Source organism: Macaca fascicularis, chromosome 1, assembly GCF_037993035.2.
Source record: "Macaca fascicularis isolate 582-1 chromosome 1, T2T-MFA8v1.1".
Taxonomy (NCBI): Eukaryota; Metazoa; Chordata; class Mammalia; order Primates; family Cercopithecidae; genus Macaca; species Macaca fascicularis.
Genome location: NC_088375.1, coordinates 107,498,718 through 107,522,310, shown reverse-complemented (window position 1 = coordinate 107,522,310; position 23,593 = coordinate 107,498,718). Strand labels below are relative to the sequence as shown.

At 46.7% G+C, this 23,593-nt stretch overlaps 2 protein-coding genes and 1 non-coding gene across 12 annotated transcripts in view; 2 read left to right on the top strand and 1 right to left on the bottom strand.

The window, feature by feature from the left end:
- The first annotated feature begins 7,440 nt into the window (after nucleotides 1-7,440).
- On the top strand, nucleotides 7,441-10,542 carry SNAPIN (SNAP associated protein). Of its 2 annotated transcripts, none has more exons than XR_012414556.1 (4): nucleotides 7,441-7,622; nucleotides 7,874-7,920; nucleotides 8,119-8,298; nucleotides 9,916-10,542. XR_012414556.1 is itself a non-coding variant. In XM_005541754.3 (4 exons), exons 1-4 carry the CDS (start codon nucleotides 7,480-7,482, stop codon nucleotides 10,015-10,017), a joined length of 411 nt encoding a protein of 136 aa, XP_005541811.1. In that variant the 5' UTR covers nucleotides 7,441-7,479; the 3' UTR covers nucleotides 10,018-10,542. The 2 variants fall into 2 exon arrangements, 1 of the variants encoding a protein (XP_005541811.1); XM_005541754.3 differs by having other exon boundaries at nucleotides 8,180-8,298.
- A 200-nt stretch (nucleotides 10,543-10,742) lies between these two features.
- The window catches only part of ILF2 (interleukin enhancer binding factor 2), an 18,160-nt gene continuing 5,309 nt past the window's right edge, over nucleotides 10,743-23,593 (bottom strand). The window contains exons 1-14 of one of the 9 annotated variants that reach the window (XM_045362952.2): nucleotides 19,422-19,879; nucleotides 19,049-19,108; nucleotides 18,717-18,759; nucleotides 17,393-17,497; nucleotides 16,940-17,017; nucleotides 16,494-16,596; nucleotides 14,288-14,353; nucleotides 13,850-13,966; nucleotides 13,077-13,155; nucleotides 12,728-12,815; nucleotides 11,929-11,990; nucleotides 11,730-11,844; nucleotides 11,418-11,508; nucleotides 10,743-11,268 (exon numbers count right to left, since the gene is read on the bottom strand). In XM_045362952.2, the coding sequence (XP_045218887.1) occupies nucleotides 11,108-11,268; nucleotides 11,418-11,508; nucleotides 11,730-11,844; nucleotides 11,929-11,990; nucleotides 12,728-12,815; nucleotides 13,077-13,155; nucleotides 13,850-13,966; nucleotides 14,288-14,353; nucleotides 16,494-16,596; nucleotides 16,940-17,017; nucleotides 17,393-17,497; nucleotides 18,717-18,759; nucleotides 19,049-19,108; nucleotides 19,422-19,489 (1,236 nt within the window). In that variant the 5' untranslated portion in view covers nucleotides 19,490-19,879 and the 3' untranslated portion in view covers nucleotides 10,743-11,107. Of the gene's footprint in view, nucleotides 11,269-11,417; nucleotides 11,509-11,729; nucleotides 11,845-11,928; nucleotides 11,991-12,727; nucleotides 12,816-13,076; nucleotides 13,156-13,849; nucleotides 13,967-14,287; nucleotides 14,354-16,493; nucleotides 16,597-16,939; nucleotides 17,018-17,392; nucleotides 17,517-18,716; nucleotides 18,760-19,048; nucleotides 19,109-19,421; nucleotides 19,880-23,593 lie in introns of those variants that run through there. The other 8 variants (XM_005541757.3, XM_005541756.3, XR_012414548.1 and 5 more) reach the window with 8 other exon arrangements.
- TRNAM-CAU (transfer RNA methionine (anticodon CAU)) lies at nucleotides 20,142-20,213 on the top strand. Its single transcript has one exon. It is a non-coding gene; the product is annotated as a tRNA-Met (tRNA).

Below are 23,593 nucleotides of genomic sequence, written 5' to 3'. Positions count from 1 at the left end.
ATGGCTGTGACTACAGACGTGCCACCACACCCAGTTAATTTTTGTATTTTTAATAGAGACGGAGTTTCACCATGTTGGCCAGGATGGTCTTGATCTCTTGACCTGGTGATCCGCCCGCTTCAGCCTCCCAAAGTGCAGGGATTACAAGCGTGAGCCACTGCACCCAGCCACTTTAATGATGTCTTGATATACCCCTTGTGTGGTTGAGAGTCTCTTCCTACTTGCGTTAAAATTCTGGAGAGCCTGTGGCTTTGAGCAGAAGGTGAAGAATTTGACTTCCTCGGAGCTCTGCAGAAATAATACCATGCCCACAAAAACTCGAGGAGGATTGTCTTGGGCAACATTCTGGGCCCTTGGGCCCTGGCACATACTTCCCTTTTTCCCTGTGTTGCGGAAGAGAAAAGAACCTGGTAGCGCCCAGCCAAGCCAGTTGTCATTGGGCTGCCTTTCACTCTAAACTGCTAGGACGTTGTACTTACTGGGGACTGGGAAGGAAATTTTGGTCAGGACAACCCAAACTTGAATCCTGACTGATGTGGGGTGTCTGAAGGTGCTAAGGGAGATGGGCAGTGGGGGTCTAGCAGAAGGCTACAGGTTGGACAGTGACTGCAGAACTGAACCCCCAGTTCAGCTCCTTCTGCCTTTTCCAGTGCTAAAGCATGACGACTTCCCCTTCCCCAACAACCCCAACAAGTGCAAAACGCCAGGCTCCCTCCCACCCCAGAGGAGACTGATGCTTAAGAGTTCTGTATGAAGGAGGTGACTGCCATAGCCTAGGCTTCCATCTCTACCTCCTCTATGTCCTTCCTACCTCATGAAAGAGTTTATCCCCAAATTGCCCCTCAGTGGGGCACAGGAAACTCTCCTATCAGCCAAGGGTCCTCCAGCCCCACCTACTGCTTGCTACAGTTCCCAGGGTCTCTTGAGGCCTGTGTCCCTGTCATCCTCAGTCACTGCTTGTGTGGGACAAGGTGAGTAAACCTGACCACCTCTGGGTCAGCCTTTCATTCAGCTGCCATGTGCTGACGGCTTGCCATACCAACGAAGGCATCCTTTGTAAGGATGGGAGCACAGGGAAGAGGTCGATGAGCTGGATCTTGTAAGACGGGAAAGTATAGAGAAAAGAATACACCAAGCAGAGGGAACCAAGTGTAAAGGTACACTGCTGAAAGAACACCTGAGGCTGGGCGCGGTGGCTCATCCCTGTAATCCTAGCACTTTGGGAGGCTGAGGCAGGCACATGACCTGAGGTCAAGAGTTCGAGACCAGCCTGACCAACACAGAAACTCCCATCTCTACTAAAAATATGAAATGAGCTGGGCATGGTGGCACATGCCTGTAATCCCAGCTACTCAGGAGGCGGAGGTTGCAGTGAGCTGAGATTGCGCCATTGCACTCCAGCCTGGGCAACGAGAGCGAAACTCCGTCACCAAAAAAAAGGTTCTGCTACTATGGCTAGCTCCATGGACCCAGCAGGGATTAGGGTAGAGGCTCCCACTTATGCCTGGGTGGGCTCTCCCACCTACATCACACCCTGGCTAGTGACCCAGTCAGGTGTGCTGGGGACTTTGGCTGACCACCTGTTCCAGGGGCAAGGAAGGAAGGAGAGGGGAGCATTGTGAAGCAGGGCAGGATGACTCCTGAGGGTGGAGACTGAGGCCCTGGACAGACCCTTAATGGTGGCAGCAGCCCCCAGTCATAGGCCTCAAACTGTGTGGGCAACCTGGGACAGCTAAGATCCCCATGAGGTCTCTTTAAAGGATTCACTAAATGCTCCATTTAGGCTTGGTTTTTGGGGTTTTTTGTTTTTTGTTTTTTGTTTTTTTTGGAGTCTCGCTCTGTCGCCGGGCTGGAATGCAGTGGTGCGATCTCCGCTCACTGCAAACTCGCACTCCCTGGTTCAAGCAATTCGGCCTCAGCCTCCCGAGTAGCTGGGATTACAGGCATGCACCACCACGCCCAGCTAATTTTTGTATTTTTAGCAGAGACGAGGTTTCACCATGTTGGCCTGGATGGTCTCGATCTCCTGACCTTGTGAGGATTACAGGCATGAGCCACTATGCCGGGCGATTTAGTTTCTTACCCTTTAGTGTAAGTGATTATCAGCTCAAGATTTAAACATAGCCATGAGGAGATGGGAGAAAGGGTTCCCTCAGAAAGTCCTAAAGCTTTCCTCTGGAATTTTTTTTTTTTTTTTTTTTTGAACAGAGTTTCACTCGTTCCCCAGGCTGGAGTACAATGGCACAATCTTGGCTCACCACAACCTCTGCCTCCCCAGCAGCTGGGATTACAGGCATGCACCACCACACCTGGCTAATTTTGTATTTTTAGTAGTCACAGGGTTTCTTCATGTTGGTCAGGCTTGTCTTGAACTCCTGACCTCAGGTGATCTGCCCGCCTCAGCCTCCCAAAATGCTGGGATTACAGGCATGAGCCACCGCACCCAGCCTCCCCTTTGGATTTTAATTCAAAGCATATACTCTCAAGGAGTTTAATTTCAAGAGGAAAGCCAGTTCAGACAACAGAGAAGAGAAAGGAGATGGGGGAAAGGTAGACGGGAAAGATAAAAGAAGAAAGGCCCCTAATGTTTTCCTCAGCACTGCCAAGGCAGGACCTCACCTTCAGCCTCTGACCCTTTTGTGATAAGCAGGAGTCCTGGGGTCTGGCCAGATATTCACCCATGGGGGATGTGGGGGGATGGCAGCTCTCCAGGAGCACCAGTTAAGATAGCTAGAACCACAGACCTGACTGCCTGCCCTAACCCCTCCCAGCTCCCGCCTCTACTGCTGCCCCTCCGGTTCTTCCAGTGAAGCATGGTAAGGCTCCCCAAACAGAGGTTTGGCCTCCCAGAAAGCAGGATGAACCAGGAATATCCTCATCCCTATCCTTTGGAGCTCACAGAGGCCCAAAGAAGTCTGACTCTCAGGTCTTCCTCCCCAGTTAAAGGCATTACCAGACACCATTCTGTGAACCCTCTCTCCCACAAGAAAGGCCTTCTTCTAAGTCCCACCCAGGCTCTACCCAGGGTGCAGGTTGCGGGTGGCCTCCAGGCAGAGGGCACTATGTGTACTGCCTGAGAGTATAGCATGTTCCCGCAGAGCTTCCACATGGGCCTACCCCAGAACCCACCTTGAGGTAGCCAGCAAGAAGGCAGTTCAACCTAAGCATGGGCAGAACAGAGTCAGAAGAGAGGGTCTGAGAGGTAGGGAAGAGCCAGCGCTTCCAGGAGATGAGAAGAGACCTAAAGTCTAGAACAGAAAGGCTTGTAGTCACTGAAATCCCAAAAGCACCCAACTCATCACCCCAAGATTTTATATATATATATATATATATAAAATCTTGATTATATATATATATATAAAATCTTGATTATATATATATATAAAATCTTGATTATATATATATATATTCAACAATGTCTGGATCTCAGACCTGGTGGCTAGGGCTCTTCCCTATGTACTCTAACTCTAGGAGTAACAGCTGCTCCTAACATCTGCTCTTCCTATGTGCTTTAGAGTTCTCTCTGCTTATTAGCCAATTCCTCATTACTCCAATCCCCCGTTATCAACTAGAGTTGATAATTCTTTACAGTAAACTCTCCCTGTTGATACTGTGTCATTTGTCTCTCTTGATTGGACCCTGACATACAAACAGCACGGTGGTTGTATGTGCAGTAGTTGGTTCTTAGGAGTAGTTCTTAGGACCTATATCTTCAGTCTCTCTGGAAAAGCCAAGGCCTGGAGGAGGGCGGGCCACAGCTGTATGATATAGGTGAAGGCAGGGAGGAAGGGGGTTTTGTGCTGAATACCTTGGGCCTAGAGTGTGATACATGTTTAGAGAATGAAGAATTACACTAGCACTGGCCTTCAACCTATTATCAAACTTCAAGGATTCTTCAAGACCCTTGCCCAGTTTTCCTCACAAGTGTCCCAGGAACAAAGGAGAGAGTCTAAAATTCCTTTCAGCACTAATTTTCTCTAAGCAGGCATATTATGAAATCTGACTGGTATTTTAGAATGCAGACTGACCTGGAATATACAGACTACAGGCAAGAAGATCAGGAGGCCTTTGCAGTAGACCCCATGAGAGAGAAAGGTCAAGAAAAAGGAAAGCATAAAAACAAAACACATGCTTTTCCTCAGAGAACCAGCCTTTGAAGTCAGATTACTAGATAACCATACTAAAAAAATTATTTGTTGTTGCTGGGCACGGTGGCTCACGCCTGTAATCCCAGCACTTTGGGAGGCCGAGGCGGGTGGATCACCTAAGGTCAGGAGTTTGAGACCAGCCTGGCCAACATGGTGAAACCCCGTCTCTACTAAAAATACAAAACTTAGCCAGGCGTGGTGGCAGGCGCCTGTAAGCCCAGCTACTCAGGAGGCTGAGGCAGGAGAATTGCTTGAACTCGGGAGGCAGAGGTTGCAGTGAGCCGAGATTGTGCCACAGCACTCCAGCCTGGGCAACAAGAGTGAAACTCCATCTGGAGAAAAAAAAAAAAAAAAAAAAGCTAGGCATAGTGGTGGGCACATGTAATTCCAGCTACTCGGGAGGTTGAGGCTGGAGAATCACTTGAACCCGGGAGGTGAGCGGAGATCACACCCTTGCACTTCAGCCCAGGCAACAAAGCAAGACTCTTAAAAAAAAATTTTGGGGGGGTTGTTTATCTGAAATTCAAATTTACCTGGTGTCCCAAGTGTTTTGTTTATTCTGTTTGCTAAATCTGGTATTAGGGAGCATTTAATCTAAAGAGTTGAAGAGGCACCTGAAAGGACAGTGGCCTAACCCAAGGGCTTCTTGTGCAAACAGTGGACCATCAACCTCCAAGGCCCTTTCCCAGCCCAGGTCAACACCTGTTTTCTCTCTCCAGTACAAGCCTTAGAGATTTCAACACTTTTCCATTCCTCTTCAACACTGTCACCACTCTCTCCCCTGGGCTTCCTTTTCCCAAGGCCCAACTATGAAGCAGGTTGCAGTTGCCTTGCCACTTACTCCCAAAATAAGCTCCTAGCCTCTCACAAGAGCGTTACTCTAATCACCAGAGAGGAAGCTACAGGGACACAAGCGTAATCAACGACAAAAAGTGTATAAGGTTGTTTTTGGGGTGTGTGTGTGTGTGTCTGTGTGTTTTAGACAGAATCTTGCTCTCTCACCCAGGCTGGAGTGCAGTGGCATGATCACAGCTCACTGCAACCTCTACCTCCCAGGCTCAAGCGATCCTCCCACCTCAGCCTCTCGAGTAGCTGGAACTACAGGTGTGTGCCACCATGCCCAGTTATTATTTTTTTAATCAAGTTTTTTGTAGAGATGGGAGTCCCCCTGCGTTGCACAGGCTGGTCGTGAACTCCTGGCCTCAAGCATTCCTCCCGCCTCAGCCTCCCAAAGTGCTGGGATTACAGGCGTGAGCCACCCCACCCAGTGTAAGTGTATAAGATTTTAAAAGTTATCACAGTTGGGGCTGGGCTTGATGGCTCACGCCTGTAATCCCAGTACTTTGGGAGGCCGAGGTGGGAGGACCGCTTGATCCAGGAGTTCAAAACCAGCCTGGGCAACACAGAGAGGCCTCGTCTCTACAGAAAATTTTAAAAAACAGTTATCATAGTTGGGGTCTCAGGTTTAGAGCTGCTGACCACCAAATCTCACAGTGATTCAAATGCCTTATCTTCCTTTATTACCGAAGATGAAGCTTGAGGTTGAACATTCTGGTGCCTATTTATCACTATGGATGCCTTTGCCTGTCCTCCAGAAGCATTTCTGCACATAGATCCTTCCCCATGGCCTAGGGAATTGGGAGCCACTGGAACACATTAGAGCCTAGGAGACAGATGTAAATTATCTGGAAAGCCATGAAAAACCACACCGAATCCAAAAGGAATCATTGTCTTCATAAGCCTCAGGGAAAAAGAAAACCATGGAAGGTTGTCTTGAGGCCAGGAGTTGGAGAACAGCCTGGGCAACATAGGGAGACCCTGTCTCTACCAAAAAATTTTAAAAATTAGCCAAGCGTGGGGGCAGGTGACTGTAGTCCCAGTTACTTAGGAGGCTGAGGCAGGAGTATGGCTTCAGCCCAGAAGTTTGAGGTTACAGTAGCTATGATAGCATCACTGCACTCCAGCTTCAGCAACAGAGTGAGTACTTGTCTCTAAAAATGAAAGGAAAAAAGTGAACTAAGGAAACTTTAAAATTTATTTTTATTTTTTGAGACAGGGTCTCACCCTGTCACCCAGGCTGAAGTGCATGCAGTGCCACGATCTTGGCTCACTGTAGCCTTGACTTCCTGGGCTCAAGGTCCTCCTACTTCAGCCTCCCAAGTAGCGGGGACCATGGCTGTGAGCCACCATGCCTGGCTAATTTTTTATTTCCTGTAGAGACAGGGTCTCACTAGGTTTGTTGCCCAGACTGATCTTGAACTCCTGGGCTCAGGTGATCCTCCTGCCTCAGCCTCCCAAAGTGCTGGGATTACAGGAGTGAGCCACCATGCCCAGCCTGCATGTTTATATTATTCAACCTTAAAAAGGAATGAAATTTGGATACATGCAGTTTTGTACATATTTAATGCCATTAAAAATATACTCTTTAGAAATAGACCAGGCGTGGTGGCTTACGTCTGTAATCCCAACACTTTTGGAGGCTGAGGTGGGAGGACCACCTGAGCCCAGGAGTTCCAGACTAGTCTGGGCACCAAACATAGTGAGATCTCTTCTCTACAGAAAATAAAAAATTAATCAGGCATGGTGGCTAACACTTCTGGTCCCTGCTACTTGGAAGGCTGAAGTAGGAGGACCTCTTGACCCCTGGAGATGAAGGCCACAGTGAGCCAAGATCGTGACACTGCACTTCAGCCTAGGCGACAGAGAGAGACGCTGTCTTAAAAACAACCAACCACAAAAAACTCTTTAGAAACAGAAAACATTATTATGAATATAATGTGGTTTTCTCATAAAGTTTTTTTGTTTTTGGTTTGTTTTCGTTTGGGTTTTTTTTTTTTTTTTTTTTTTTTTTTTTTTTTTGAGGTGGAGTCTCTCTGTCGCCCAGACTGGAGTGCAGTGGCGCGATCTCGGCTCACTGCAACCTCTGCCTCCGGGGTTCAAGCGGTTCTCCTGTCTCAGCCTCCCAAGTAGCTGGGATTACAGGCACCTGCCACCACGCCCGACTATCTCATAAAGTTAACATGGGAAGGCTATGGACGACTGAAGTTATTCGTGTTTATTTTCACCTTTGGAGAAAACAAAAAGTATCCATTCCAAAAACTGGTTCCTTTCTACAACCTGACCTTTGAGGATTTTCAAGACCAGCCACAAGGCCTCTACTCCTGGGGCCTGGCCCTCCTCCCCGCCCGGCTCGCTCCAGACTCCATTTCCCAGAAACCCCAGTGCCTTGGTGGAGACAGCATTTTCCGGACGCCCCCTCGCGGGGCAGTGCGGCGCGGCTCCGGTTCCCGGCGGCCCTCGCGGCAGGTTCCGGGCGTCAGGTCAGTTCGTGATGGCGGGGCCTGGTTCCGCCGCTGTGTCGGGGGCAGGGACACCGGTGGCGGGGCCCACAGGCCGCGACCTCTTCGCCGAAGGGCTGCTGGAGTTCCTGCGACCCGCTGTGCAGCAGCTCGATTCTCACGTGCACGCCGTCAGGTGCCCGGGAGGGAAGTTGGGGGCGGGACCTGTCTCTCTGGCTTTGTAGGGGCGGGGCCAAGAAAGTGTTCTAGCTGGGAGTGGGCATAAATTTAGGAAACTGATTCGAGGCGGGGAGGACAGGCGGAAGGCCGCAGGTGGAGGGTTCAGCGGAGGCTGGCTTCTTTGAGTACTTGGTAAATACGTAGGGGGAGTTCGTTTCCTGAGCTCCGGTAACTGCCTGACCGTGTAGGCCTTGTACCTCTTTGCAGAGAGAGCCAGGTAGAGCTCCGGGAACAAATTGACAACCTAGCCACAGGTGAGTGAGCATCCCTGTGTACCCGGAACCCTTCAGCCCACTTTCAGGACCTTAGGTTTTTGCCAACTCCTGGGCTGGGTTTCTATCGCTTGCTTCCAGGGCATCAGGGCTGCCAAAGGACTCCTCCTTTCAGGGATGTCTTAAATCTCTAATGGCTGTGGCCCGTTTGGGTGCAAGTGTTTTCCCTCCCGTTACCAGCCTGCTTTCCCTCAGAACAAGAGATGAGCCATTAGATCTTAGCTGCACCTTGCATCCCCAGAACTGTGCCGCATCAATGAGGATCAGAAGGTGGCCCTGGATCTTGACCCGTATGTTAAGAAGCTACTTAATGCCCGGCGACGCGTTGTCTTGGTCAACAACATTCTACAGAATGCTCAGGTAAAAGAATATCATACCTGTGATTCTTTGCCCTTTTTTGTAAGTCCTCAACACAGTGAAAGCCGCTGTAATTTTAAAACAGCGAAAAGGAAATTCACTTCTCTCAGTACTTGGAAAATACCTAGGAGAATTCGTCTTTTTCGCAGTATTCAGTTGCTGCCATTTACATTCTTTTGTGTGTGTATGTGTGTGTGTGATGATCTCCCTCTGTCACCCAGGCTGGAGCGCAGTGGCTCAATCTCAGCTCACTGCAACCTCTGCCTCCTGGGCTCAAGCAATTCTGCCTCAGCCTCCTAAGTAGCTAGGACTACAAGCGTGCACCACAACGCCCAGCTAATTTTTGTATTTTTTTCTAGAAGTAGGTAGGGTTTTGCCATGTTGCCCAGGCTGGTCTGGAACTCCTAGGCTCAAGTGAGCTTTCCACCTCGGCCACCCGAAGTGCTGGGACTACAGGAGTGAGCCGCCACACCTGGCTATTTATTTTTATGAGACAAGGTCTGTCACCCAGGATGGAGTGCAGTGATATGATCACGGCTCACTGCAGCCTCTACCTCCCAGGTTCAAGCCATCCACCCACCTCAGCCTCCTGAGTAGTTGGGACTACAGGCATGCACCCCCATGTCCAGCTAATTTTTGTATTTTTTTCTAGAAACAGGGTTTCACCATGTTACCCAGGCCAGTCTGAAACTCCTGCACACAAGTGATCCACCTGCCTGGGCCTCCCAAAACTCTGGGATTACAGGTGCGAGCCACTGAACCCGGCCTGCCTGGCCTTTTTTCTTTTTTTTTTTAATAAAAAGACAGGATTGGCCAGGTGAGGTGGCTCATGCCTGTAATCCCAGCACTTTGGGAGGCCGAGGCGGGCAGATCACCTGAGGTCGGGAGTTTGAGACCAGCCTGACCAACATGGAGAAACCCCGTCTCTACTGAAAATACAAAATTAGCTGGGTGTGGTAGCACATGCCTGTAATCCCAGCTACCAGGGAAGCTGAGGCAGGAGAATCACTTGAACATGGGGGACGGAGGTTGTGGTGAGCTGAAATCGCACCATTGTACTTCAACCTGGGCAACAAGAGCAAAACTCCGTATCAAAAAAAAAGGATCTTACTATGGTGCCCAGGCTGGTTTCGAACTCCTGGGCTCAAGTGATCTTCCTGCCACTTCCTCCTAAAGTGCTGGGATAGACATGAGCACCATGCCTGGACTATTTTTTTTTTGAGACGGAGTTCTGCCTGTCACCCAGACTGGAGTGCAGTGGCCAGTGGCGCGATCTCAACTCACTGCAACCTCCACCTCCCAGTTTCATGCGATTCTCCTGCCTTAGATTACAAGCACCCGCCACCATGCCCAGCTAATTTTTTTATATTTTTAGTAGAGACAGGTTTTACCATATTGGTCAGGCTGGTCTTGAACTCCTGACCTCAGGTAATCCACCCGCCTCAGCCTCCCAAAGTGTTGGGATTACAGGTGAGCCACCATGCCCCACCTACATTCTTATATATGCTTTAGAAGACTGACTTTGAGGTAGACCAAGCCCGATATTTTTCAGCACCTTGTTCACTTATACTCTAAAGCCTTTCACAGTGGTTAAGATTCCAAACCTCCCTTGTCTTGCAGGAACGACTGAGGCGGCTAAACCACAGTGTTGCCAAGGAAACAGCCCGCAGGAGAGCAATGCTGGATTCGGGAATTTACCCCCCTGGCTCCCCAAGCAAATAACAGATGAGCCTATGGACTCAGTAGCGCAAGTACTGTTCCCAGCTGCCTTGTTTCAACAGACATGCAAAGATCCTAGGAGACAGTCCCCTTAGACCTTCAGACATTTAAAAAGGCAGCTGTATGGGTTGTTTGAAGCACTTGGTCTTACTCATTTATGTAGGGGCCCCAGGAAAGCTACACACAGCCAGAATGAGGTTCCCAAAGGACTTACGTTAATTATGGCTCTTGCTTCCTTTCACAAATGAGCAGAGGCCTCTACTTTTTTTTAACCTGCATACTTGAGGCTTACCTTCTTCAGGCCTAGTTAACCAGAGGGGCTTCCTTTGTTACATGCCTAGTTACATGGGCCTGGGCAGCATGTCCTCTACCTGTGACTTCTCATTTTCCTGTTTACACTGGGGATTTGGAGAGGGCAGGCAAAGTCAAAGTGAATGACCTCTGTCCACCCAGTTTTTTATTGCACTGGCTTCAATACAGTAGCAGTATTGATAGAATCATTTTATTCAATAAATACTTAAAACGGTATTCTAGTTTACTCTGGTATATGGAAAGGTTCTAGGAGTTTGTACTTTAATTCAAAGACAGCTTCAAATTGTGATCTGAGTATTTATAATTAAAAGACTCAAATACTATTTTCAACGCAAGAGTATACAAAGCAAAAAGAAGCAAAAAAGGTTGCCACATGCAAAAAAACAAACCCAAAAAACCAACCAAAAGGCCAAGAGCCCTACTAGGAAGTACTTTAATAGTTTTTCTTAGAAAAAAAAAAATTCCAGACACTTAACATTTCACAACATTTCAACAGCAAAGTATTAATTGAGAGAGGGGTTTTCAGGAGTTGGGGATTCTAGAATATTAGGAAGAAATGTTGGTATCCTCCTTCATTATAGATGGATGGCATAGGTCACAAATGGGAGACTGGCAGCAAAGCCAATATCAAAACCCAGTGGAATGACACTTCTGTGGAGTTTACTTTTCTTCCTGCTATCTTCCCTATCCCACGGAAATGTCTGCCACCATGTAAAGCCCAGTAGCGGGGAGCTTAGGCTCCAGTCTTCCCCCTTGGGTAGGAAAAGGAGTGAAGGGAACATCACTCCTGAGTTTCCATGCTTTCTTCTTCCTCTCCTTGAGGTGGTTCTTCTGTATTCTCCTCTTCTTCCTCTCCTTCCTTCTTCTCTGGTGGCTTCTCATAAGCCTTTTCTGAAGGTGTTACTATCACTCCATCCCAGGTAGATATTTCAGAAGCAAGATCTAGGAAAGAGAAAAAGGTGATTTAGACAAGTAGCCCAGCATAAAAGACATTATTTACACTGTGGAAATATTAAAGACATTTAAATAGTGTACAGCTTCTTTGTAGACCAGATTACAATACAAAACCCCGACCCACAGTAGTCACTCACAGCTGGCATCACCCTCCTGGCCAAGGATCTTCCTAAAGCCACCATGTGAGAGGATTCGGACGAGAGTCTGAGCTGTGTAACAGACCATGTCCTGAAGGAGAGCAAAGTGAGAGTAAGTTAGCAAGGAAAATCAAAAGACTTTGAGTAATACCCTTGTGAAAACAGAGATTAAGACAATTTTTTAAATCTCAGGAACAAAGTATTTCAGAATCCCCCAATTCCTGACCCCTAAAGACCATATTCCACTTCGCCAGCTGACTAGGAGTATTCAAGAATGGGGCAAAACAACTCAGTTCGTATCTGTCCCAATACCTGCTGTTCTAGGGTCATGACTGTGTGTACTCTGAAGTTGCCACTCTCACAGGGGTCAGTGATACCCACTGAACCTGGCAGGAACAGTCCTGCAGCCAGAATCTGCAAGCAGCGTCTAGAACACAGGGAAGTATGAGGTATTAAAAGAATGCACAAAATAGCTTAAAACCAACCCTAAACCCAAAGAAGCATGCTGTACCTGTATGCAACGTTTAGGGCCAAAGGCTGTCTGGTGGGGTTGTTCATCACAGCATAATGGCCCTGGAAAATAATAAATCCAGTAGGTGTGCCATCAAAATGGCAATTCTGATAACTAGAACTGTAGCCTCACTTTGTCACCCAGGCTGGAGTGCAGTGGCACAATCATAGTTCACTGTAACCTCAAACTCCTGGGCTCAAGCAACCCTCCTGCCTCAGCCTCCTGAGAAGCTAGGACTGTAAGTACAAGCCACTACAACTGGATATATATATATATATTTTTTTTTTTTTTCCTGGTAGAGACAGTCTCACTATTTTGCCCAGGCTGGTCTCAAACTCCTGGCTTCAAGTGATCCTCTGGCCTCAGCCTCCCAAAGTGCTGGGATTACAGGCATCAAACTAAAACCTTAAATCATCATGAGGAAAACTGGTTATTAAGGTCTAAGCCTAGCCAAAATTTTCATGTTGTTCAGAAGCAATTCTGAAATGGCTGCTCACTCATTTCTCTCTACTGCCATGATGAAATGGTAGCAGTCATGAGAAGAAAACAGGACACTATAACTCAGTAACTACTCATTTAATTGAATATACCAAAAAAAAAAAAAAACTTTTAATTTTTTCTTTTTTTTTAAACAAATGTCTCTGAGTCATGTAAATGTTGAATTTTTATTGGATTACTTGTCTACCAATAAAATTTCTTTTAAGCTTCACCAAATTTCAGACTCTGGTGAATTTCAGAGTTACTACTACTACTAGTAAATAAGGATGAGGAGGAACTCCAATTGTCCATCTTTACTTACTAGTAGGTCAAGGATCCAGGGTGTGAGGGGCTCAAAGCCAGGAAAACGAATCCTCAAGTCCTTCAGTAGTCTGATGAGAACTTTAACTCTGAAAGTAATAGTGACCCAAACATTAAAATCAATACCATCATGTATTTCCACGCCTAAGGTAGAATTGAAGCTGACTATGCTGTTTACAGAACTATACGCTCTCTGCTTTCTCTAAATCTTAACTTGCTTAAGGTAAAAATAAAAATCCAGAAAAAAAGTCACAGGCAAAATAGTTCTGTCAGAGGAAGTATGGGGGTATCCTGCTATTCACTGAAATTAAAAAGTTTATCTTAATCCAAATGGTCAGGGAGGGACTCACGTGGACTGAGAAGCATTTTCCTCGAACCAGCGGGCATGTCGGATGGCTGCTAAGGCACTCTGCAATACCTTGATATCCACTAAAAAGACAAGCATGATAGGCCAGGATGAAACATTTTCATTAAACAAGCTACTCATTACCACTGCTACAGTCTAGGCTGGAGTGCAGTGGCGCGATCTCAGCTCACTGCAACCTCCGCCTCCGGGGTTCAAGTGATTCTCCTGCCTCAGCCTCCTGAGTAGCTGGGATTACAGCTACTCATGCCCCACTAATTTTTGTATTTTAGTAGAGACGGGGTTTCACCATGTTGGCCAGGATGGTCTCCAACTCCTGACCTCAGGTGATCTGCCTGCCTCAGCCTCCCAAAGTGCTGGGATTACAGGCATGAGCCACTGCGCCTAACCAACTTTGCAATTCTTTAAGCCACCCCGTGTTTCTCATATCAGCAAATCACTTGTCTAAAAATCACTAGAAGCAGGCAAGAGCGATGATTTTCTCCAAAAGCCTATCCCCCTCCATAAATATTTTTTCGGTCCTTTTTAAGTCCTCCAAATGCTTTCTTGGTCACCCCATCTGAAAATTCCACTGGCAAGCTGATAAAAAAACTATTTCCAGATTACAGAGGGAGAGAGCAAAGCTCAGAATAAACCTAAGTTCTTCAATTCCCAGAAAGCTGCATGTGGAATAGCAACAAGCTAAGTAAACTAAACAGCAACAATACCATGTTTTGAATATCCCCTAAATTTTCCAGCAATGGAAAAAAAAGAACTAACAATGGAGTTCTGGGTCCAGTTTTCGAAGATTGGGTGGCACTGTTGTAATGAGAATCTTCACTGTAGCATCAGAAGAACTGATTTCAAAGCCAGTTTCGTTGGTCAGCATGGTTAAAACTGAAAAAACAGAATAAAAACTGTAACTCACATTTCCTTTAGATGACCAAAGTTAAATCCAGGGTGCGGGGGAACAGGTGGATTTTAAAAACAGCACAAAGTCCAGAATGAGAATTTAGAATACAGAGCTTTAGAAGGGAGATCAAACAGATCTCCCTTGAACACCTTGAACACCTGAAGCCCCTGCCAAAAACTCCCACAACATAAAACTCTGCATTTACTCTTCCATCTGGTCTGACCTGATTTTGTTGAAAGTGTACTTACAATTACAAGACCTGGTTCCTATGGCTACTAAATACATAATCAGCAACAAATGCAAACCTTCAGAAGGATCCTGTGCTCTTAGGCTTTCCACAACTTTGTTCCCCAGGGCAGCAACAGCTTCCACTAATTGACAGAAAAGGACATAATGTTGTAATAATTTATTTATCTAGACTTTCTATATATCTCTAAGCTACTTTGCACTCTCATTTCTGTCCCATATCCAAGGCTGAAGCAAGGGTAAATAATAGAATAAATACTTTTATAAGAGGAAGCCAAGGCCTGGACAGAAAAATTGCAAGACTCAGGCAACAGGACCCCTCCTGTACTCATATCCTCTTTCTACAGCAAGGTTTTTTAGGTCAGTGGCACTAAAAACATTTTGGGCTAGATAAATCTTTGGGGTGACGGGGATGTAGGATGTTTTAACAGCATCCATGGCCTCTATCCTTTTTCTTTTTTTGAGAAAGGGTGTCACTCTGTCACCCAGGCTGCAGTGCAGTGGCACAATCACAGCTCACTGCAGCCTCAGTCTCCCGGGCTCAAGCAATCCTCTCATCTCAGGATGCCGCTTTTTTTTCTTTGTTTTTTTTGAGACAGGGCCTCACTCTTGTCACCCGAGCTGAAGTGCACTGGCACTATCTCTGCTAACTCCAACCTCTGCCTCCCAGGTTCAAGCAACTCTCCTGCCTCAGCCTCCCAAGTAGCAGGGATTACAGACGCCCACCATCATGCCTGGCTAATTTTTATATTTTTGGTAGAGACGGGGTTTTGCCATGTTGGCCAGGCTGGTCTTGAACTCCAGGCCTCGGCCTCCCAAAGTGTTGGGATTACAGGCATGAGCCACTGCACCCGGCCCCACCTCAGGCTTCTGAGTAGCTGGGACCAAAGCATGCACGGCCATGCCCAGCTAATTTTTTTCTTTTTGCAGCTACAGGGTCTCTCTATGTTACACAGGCTGGTCAAACTCCTGGGGTCAAGTGATCCTCTTGCCTCAGCCTCCCAAAGTGCTGGGAATACAGCCACCACACCTGGCTTCCACCGTTTTTTGATGCCAGTAGCACCCCCTTGTTTTAACAATCAATAGTACCTCCAGATACTGCCAGATATCCCCTGGGTGGCAAAATTACCTCCAGTTGAGAAACATGGCTCTACAGTAACCTGCTATACATTCTTTCAGACACACATACTTCAGCGTTTGTCCCTTATCACTCATTAAAAAACATTTGTCAGGCAGGGTGCAGTAGCTCATGCCTGTAATCCCAGCACTTTGGGAAGCCAAGGCAGGCGGATTACCTGAGGTCAGAAGTTTGAGACCAGACTGGCCAACATGGTGAAACCCCGTCTCTACTACAAATAGAAAAATTAGCCGGGAGTGGTGGCACATGCTTGTAATCCCAGCTACTCGGAAGGCCAAGGCAGAACAGCTAGAACCCAGGAGGGGAGGTTGCGGTGAACCAAGATCACGCCATTGCACTCCAGCCAGGGCAACAGAGAGAGATCCGTCTCAAAAACAAAAACAAAAACTAAAAACATTTGTCTTATAAACATCCTTTCGTGAGGCCAGGCGCGGTGGCTCAAGCCTGTAATCCCAGCACTTTGGGAGGCTGAGACGGGCGGATCACGAGGTCAGGAGATCGAGACCATCCTGGCTAACACGGTGAAACCCCATCTCTACTAAAAAAATACGAAAACTAGCCGGGCGAGGTGGCGGATGCCTGTAGTCCCAGCTACTCAGGAGGCTGAGGCAGGAGAATGGCGTGAACCCGGGAGGCGGAGCTTGCAGTGAGCTGAGATCTGGCCACTGCACTCCAGCCTGGGCGACAGAGCGAGACTCCGTCTCAAAAAATAAATAAATAAATAAACATCCTTTCGCACAAGAAATTTGAGCTTTCAAGATCCCTAAGGGCTGGGCACAGTGGCTCACGCCTGCAATCCCAGCACTTTGGGAGGCTGAGGTGGGCAGATTGCTTGAGCTCAGGAGTTTGAGACCAGTCCGGGCAACATGGTGAAACCCTGTACCTACAAAAAATTAAAAAATTAGCTGGGTGTGGTGGCACACATCTGTAGTCCCAGCTACTCGGGAGGCTAAGGCAGGAAGATCACTTGCTGTAGTGGAGGTCAAGGCTGCAGTGAGCCACAATGGCACCACTGCACTCCAGCCTGGCCAACAGAGTGAGAATCTGTCTCAAAACAAAAAAAGATCCCTAAGCCCCTAATCCAAGTGCTATGTTCTGTTCCCATGACCAGAAACAGGCACACTCACATGTTGGCAGGATCTTAAGTATCACCACCAGGTCAGCCACATTGTGTCCTGTAGTCATTGTCCCCTTTTTATAGGATCCCACCTGTCGAACTTCTTCAATTTGCTATTGGAAAAAGGATTTCGGGGGAAAAACAATTTAGAAGAAAAAAAGGTGCCTAAGTCCTCCCAGAACTGTTACAACATAGCCACCTGTTACCCAAATTAGGAAGTAGCAGAGGTGAAATCACCCCCAGAACCACCACATGAAAGCCTGATACATCACAGATAGCATAACAGTGATACAAGTCTTGTCCCCAAGATCAGTACTACAAAGAAATCCCACTGTACGTTCTCATTTTAAGCTTGGCTTTGGATAATAGACAACTGAAAATTAAAAGTCAGCAGCCAAGGAAATTTCCACACTACCAAAGGTGCCCTTTCCTAAAACTAAATCATCAAAAACTCACCACTTCAAATGTCCCTGGAGCCACAATCAGATTATCAATCACATTGTTTATTTTTGTCACCAGAGAAAGGATAGATGCCTGAAAAACAGCATGAAACAATACTCGAAGATGAAAAATTAGAAGCAACTTCTCAGAGTTTGAGTATTTTCTCCTAATCCCTTCCATATGAGCTGACTCAATACTGACCTAGGACTTTAAAAACACTTCATTCTGGCCTTGAATATATGGAAAGAGAACAACTCTTTGTCCCCAATAAAAATAAGAATGCATATGTAATTTGTTTATATATTCACCTGGCTATCTCCACCCACAATGAGAAATAAGGAGAACAATTAAACCCTCTGTGGATTTCAGGCTCTGTTAACACCATTCTTAACCTTACCAACAGTTACTCTTTACCAATACTTTTACCTGCTTTAGAGACATTTCTGGAAGACAGCCAAAAGAACATACCTGTTCAGCAGAATTAGGAGCCAGGTCCTGATTCCTCTTCAGCAAGGCCTCACTGAAGGAGGTTTCATCAGGTGCTGGCTTGACCCGGGGGAAGGCCATTTCACACTAAACCAGAAGTAAACAACTACATTCCATTTGCCGAAAATAATATACAGGAGAGATTGTTTTTTCTATTACTACGACAGAAAAAGGTTAAAAATAGAAAATTCTACACTTGTTTTTACTCCTTAATTTGTTCAATTAGCTGGGCATGGTGGCTCACGCCTGTAATCCCAGCTGAGGTGGGAGAATCCCTTGAACACAGGAAGCGAGGCTGCAGTGAGCCAAGATCGTGCCACTGCACTCCAGCCTGGGCAACACAGTAAGACCCTGCCTCAAAAAAAAAAAAAAAAAAATTTGTTCAAAGGCCAGGCATGGTGGGTCACGCCTGTAATCCCGGCACCTTGGGAGGCCGAGGTGGGCAGATCGCTTGAGGTCAGGAGTTCAAGATCAGCCTGGGCAACATGGTGAAACCCCGTCTCTACTAGATACCCAAAAAACAGCTGGGCATGGCGCCTATAATAGCAACTACTTGGGAGGCTGAGGCAGGAGAACTGTTTGAACCTGGGAGGCAGAGGTCCTGATTCCTCTGCCTCCCGGGTTCAGTGCAGTGAGCCAAGATTGCACCACTGCACTCCAGCCTGGGTGACGGAGTGAGACTCTGTCTCAAAAAAAAAAAGAAAAAATGTTCAAACAAGGATACAAGCTGGAATAGCCATAATTTAAGCTATCACTATCTTTATAGTAACAAATTAGCCATAGATACGATTACTTGTTCAGAACAAAGATTATAATCATGTTTAATGCCAACAGTAGTCAAGGAATTATTCTCCCCACCATGCTTACACTGTTTCTGTAGGTAAAGCAACACACAGTTGACTCAAAACCCCAAGTCTTTTCAAAAATCACTTTCCCCCTCATTTCAATCACCATTTTTTTTTTTTTTTTTTTTGGTAGTGGTGCCATCTCAGTTCACGCAACCTCCGCCTCCCGGGTTCAAGCGATTCTCCTGCTTCAGCCTCCCAAGTAGCTGGGATTACAGGCACACGCCCAAGCAACTTTTTTATTTTTACTAGAGATGGGGTTTCACCATATTGGCCAGGATGGTCTCAAACTCCTGACATCAGGTGATCCATCCGCCTCGGCCTCCCAAAGTGCTAAGATTACAGGTGTGAGGCACTGTGCCTGCCCTCTTCAACCACTATCTAACTTCATTAACTGGGAGATACTAGGCTCCATTTCAAGAATGGCCAGAAATTGTGTATTATTAACCCAAGGTACTCACCAAATAGAAGTCAAATGGGATATGTGGTACAAAGGGCCTGAACCTAAAACATGAAAAACAGCCAAATTATTCCCTATGTAGGAATCAAGTGAGATTTAAATAACACCAACAATTTTGAAAACATGTCAGACCTCAGAATGAGTGACAAAGTCTCTGGGGAGGGAGAGAATCATTCTTAGCATAGTGGGGCCAAATTCATTTAGCAGGAGTGCGGAAAAGACCACAGTTGGCTCTCACAAAACCAAGTGACATTAGTCTATTCCAAAACTCCTATTTAGATGACAAGCAGAAACTAACAACTAAGTGCAGAGATGCTAAAAGCTGGCACTCACCCTCCTCCTGGGCCTCCTCTGGAACCAAAGCGCCCACCACGACCACGGCCTCTGTCACCCCTAGAAATGCAGATTTTATTTTGATCTCATTGAAGGAATACCCACCGGCCATGTCATTTTAAGTTGGCTACTTTCATCCCTCGGAACCTCCCAACGGTAGGCAAGAGACCCCACTCACACACTTCTCCCCATTCCAAATGGTGCCCAGTTACACCCCCATAACCTCCTCATTCTGGATAAGTTAATCACAACCCCCCATCAAGTAATGATGGGGCTCAGACAGTGAGCCCTACACGAAATAACCCATAATCCTGGGCCACACGAATCCTAATACTTCGGAAGCTAAAGATTGCTCATTTCTTCATTAACGTACACATTTATCGGGCATGTCCTGTATGTCAAGCCCTTCGCACTGAGGATGAATGCGGCTCGCTCCAGCATTCTCAGCCCGGATGACGGGGACGGAGGGAAGGTGGGGAGCTCCTCCGTGGACTTGAGGACACCTCCTCATCGCAACCCTTCAAAGAGAGGTGTCGAACCCGCCTCCCCACTCCTGGGCCCCGGCCCCAACCCCATCCCGGGCCCGTTTCCCCGCCTCTACCGGCCTCACTCTCTCCCACTCTCCTAGACCAGGAGTTCTCAGGTTTTTGGCCAGCTCCCGGATACATGGTCCTTTTAGGTACTCCGACTTCTTTCGACCCACGTTCCCAAAGTTTTCCGTCGAATACCTGAAACCTTTCGACCACTTCGACCCCCTTACCTCATGGCGCCTTAAAACACGAACAATGGAGGCCGCACCAACCGCCCCTTTCCTCTGAGGAGCAGACAACTGAAGAGGAGTCTTGCCGGCGTGTCCCAATAAAACCCGGCGTGATTGGCTCCCGCCTTACCCCATCGCTTATGCCTATTGGCTTACTTTGTCAAACCGGGCTTATGAACCAATAAAAAACGCCTACTGTGTCAGGAACTAGCCAATAAGAACTGGTTCTATAGTAATGACGAATTTTTGATCAGACATTAGGTGGCACTGAAGAAGTCAGGACAACGACTACGTGGTCTTCTATAACAGTTATGAGAACGTTGGCCTTCAGATAGCAGAGTGGCGCAGCGGAAGCGTGCTGGGCCCATAACCCAGAGGTCGATGGATCGAAACCATCCTCTGCTATCGGAATTTTTTTCATTGCCCTGTACCGTACACGTAATTTACATTACATTCAGTGAATGAAAATACCTTGCCGATTTTCCTACCCCAAAAACGCAAGCGGTATCAGCCATTTTTGCCACTAGCAGTTGAAGTTGATGGGGAAAAGGGAGTTTAGGCAACTATGAACACTACACGTCTACAAACTCGAAGCAGGAGAAACAGGTTTCAGATAGGAGGAGTATATTGATTGAATTAATGTGGAAAACAGGTGTTCCACCCGCCTCAGCCTCCCAAAGTGCTGGGATTACCGGCCTGAGCCACCGCGCCCGGCTTGGTTACATAAATTCTTTAGTGGTGATTTGTGAGATTTTGGTGCACTCATCACCCGAGCAGTATACACTGAATCCAACTTGTAGACTTTTATCCCTCATCTACCTCCCTTCCATACGTACTTTTTTGATATTTAATTTACTACAGCAGAACGTAAACATCTTAAGTCTAAACGTATTCTGTCCACATAACCACCATCCAGATTTAAATAAATGTTATTAATTTAAAAAAAAAAAAAAAAAAAAAGGGCCGGGTGCGGTGGCTTGTGCTGGCGGGCACTTGTAATTCCAGTTACTCGGGAGGCTGAGGCAGGAGAATCTTGAATCCAGGAGGCGGAGGTTGCAGTGAGTTGAGATGGCGCCACTGCACTCCAGCCTGGGCGATAGAGGGAGACTCCGTCTTAAAAAAAAAAAAAAAAAAAAAAAAATCTTGCTTGAGGTTTGTTGAGCTTCTTGAATCAATGGCTTGAGGTTTGTCATCCATTTATATAATTTATTAGCTATTATATCTTCCAGTATTAGTTTTACCTATTATTTCCCTCCTTCCTGAACTCCAAAGACGTATTAGACTTTTCCCCCAGTAATCTCTTTGTCTCTTACCCTCTCTTCTATTATTTTATTTGTACACAGGGTCTCACTCTGTTGCCCAGGCTGGAGAGCAGTGGTACACCATCATAGCTCACTGCAGCCTCGACCCCCTGGGCTCAACAGACTCTCCCATTTCGGCCTCCCCAGTAGTTGGGACTACTCAGAGGCACAGGCCACAACACTCTGAGCTAATTTTTTTTTTTTTTTTTTTTTTTGGAGATGGAGTCTCCCTCTGTCTCCCAGGCTGGAGTGCAGTGGCGCCATCTCAGCTCACTGCAACCTCCGCCTCCCCGGTTCAAGCGATTCTCCTGCCTCAACCTCCTGAGTAGCTGGGACTATAGGTACATGCCACCATGCCCGGCTAATTTTTATAGTTTTAGTAGACATGGGGTTTCACCATGCTGGCCAGACTGGTCTTGAACTCCTGACCTCAGGTGATCCTCCTGCCTCTGTCTCCAAAGTGCTGGGATTACAGGCATAAGCCACCTCCCTTGCCCCCGGGCTTATTTATGTATGTATGTATGTATGTATGTATTTATTTAGAGATGGGGTACTTTATATGCTGTCAAAGCTAGTCTTTTTTGTTTGTTTTTGTTTGTTTGTTGAGACGGAGTTTCGCTCTTGTTGCCCAGGCTCGAGTGCAATGTGTGATCTCAGCTCACAACCTCTGCCTCCTGGGTTCAAGTGATTCTCCTGCCTCAGCCTCCCGAGTAGCTGGGATTACAGGCATGCACCACCATTATCCATGCCTGGATAATTTTGTATTTTTAGTAGAGACAGGGTTTCTCCATGTTGGTCAGGCTGATTTCGAACTCCCAACCTCAGGTGATCCGCCCGCCTCGGATTCCCAAAGTGCTGGGATTACAGGCATGAGCCACTGCAAAGGGCTTTTACCCTCTCTTTTTATGTTTTTCATTCCTTTTTACCCATTCTTCATTTTAGGTAGTTTCTGCTGTCCTTTCTTCCAATTCATTACTTGCTCCTCAGTTAAGTCTAACATAGTATTAAATCTATCAGTTGGTTCTTAATTTTGGTCTTTTAATGTTTTGGGTCTGGATTATTATTATTTTTGAGACAGGGTCTCACTCCTGTTGCCCAGGCTGGAGTTCAGTGGCATAAACACGGCTCACTGAAGCCTCAACCTCTTGGGCTCAAGTGATCCTCCTGTGTCAACCTCCAGAGTAGCTTGGACTACAGGCATATGTCTCCACACCCAACTAATTTTTTTAATTTTTGGTAGAGATAAGGTCTCACTATGTTGCGTAAGCTGGTCTCCAACTCCTGGGCTCAAGTGATCCTCACCTCAGCCTCCCAAAGTGCTGGGATTACAGATGTGAGCCACCAAGCAGATTTTCTATTTATTTTCTATTTATTCTATTTATTAGATTTTCTATTTATTCTACTCCCAGGTTGCCCCTAGGAGTGCAGCCTTTTGAGATCCTAGCCCAAAACATGAAGGTGGTTTACCAAGATTATCACCTTTGGGGACATTTGGATTCCTTTTTTTTTTTTTTGAGAGTGTGTTTCCCTCTATTGCCCAGGCTGGAGTGCAGTGGTGTAATCTCGGCTTACTGCAACCTCTGCCTCCTGGGTTCAAGTGATTCTCCTGCTTCAGCCTCCCAAGAAGCTGGGCTTACAGGCGCGTGCCACCACTCCTGGCTAATGTTTGTATTTTTAGTAGAGATGGGGTCTCACCATCTTGTACAGGCTGGACTTGAACTCCTGACCTCATGATCCATACACCTCGGCCTCCCAAAGTGCCGGGGTTACAGGCATGAGCCACCGTGCCTGGCCCTTTTTTTTTTTAATTTTAAAAAATTGAGATGGGGTCTCGCCCTGTTGCCCAGGCTGGTCTGAAACTCCTAAGCTCAAGCCATCCTCCTACTTTGGCCTCCTAAAGTGCTAGGATTACAGGTGTGAGCCACCACACCTGGCCTGGACTTCACCAGCCCCACACAGCGTATTTTCTGCCACTAATTCCAAATTAGCAAATGACCCCAAGGTAAAATCAGCCCTACTACTGGGCTTACTTCTCTACTTTCCTGTACTTTTGTGCTCTCACACCAGTAATTTCTGACTATCTTATTTTTTTAAATTATTATTATTTTTTGAGATGAAGTTTTGCTCGAAATAGAGTGAAATGGTACGATCTCAGCTCACTGCAACCTCCACCCCCTGAGTTCAAGCAATTCTGCCTCAGTCTCCCAAGTAGCTGGGATTACAGACATCCGCCACTACGCCTGACTAATTTTTGTATTTTTAGTAGAGACGGGGTTTTGCCACGTTGGCCAGGCTGGTTTTGAACTCCTGACTTCAGATGATCTACCTGCTTCGGCCTCCCAACGTGCTAGGATTACAGGCGTGAGCCACTGCGCCTGGCCTCACTATCTTATTAGTTCTTTTATTAATTATTAATTATTTATTTATTTATTATTTATTTATTGTTTTTTGAGACAGGGTCTTGCTCTGTTGCCCAGGCTGGAG

Excerpts from the sequence above, each read along its gene's own strand:
- SNAPIN (XM_005541754.3), top strand. The coding sequence starts at position 7,480 with ATGGCGGGGCCTGGTTCCGCCGCTGTGTCGGGGGCAGGGACACCGGTG. Across the intron at positions 7,623-7,873 it reads TCTCACGTGCACGCCGTCAG|AGAGAGCCAGGTAGAGCTCC; the intron begins GTGCCCGGGAGG and ends ACCTCTTTGCAG. Across the intron at positions 8,299-9,915 it reads ACATTCTACAGAATGCTCAG|GAACGACTGAGGCGGCTAAA; the intron begins GTAAAAGAATAT and ends CTTGTCTTGCAG.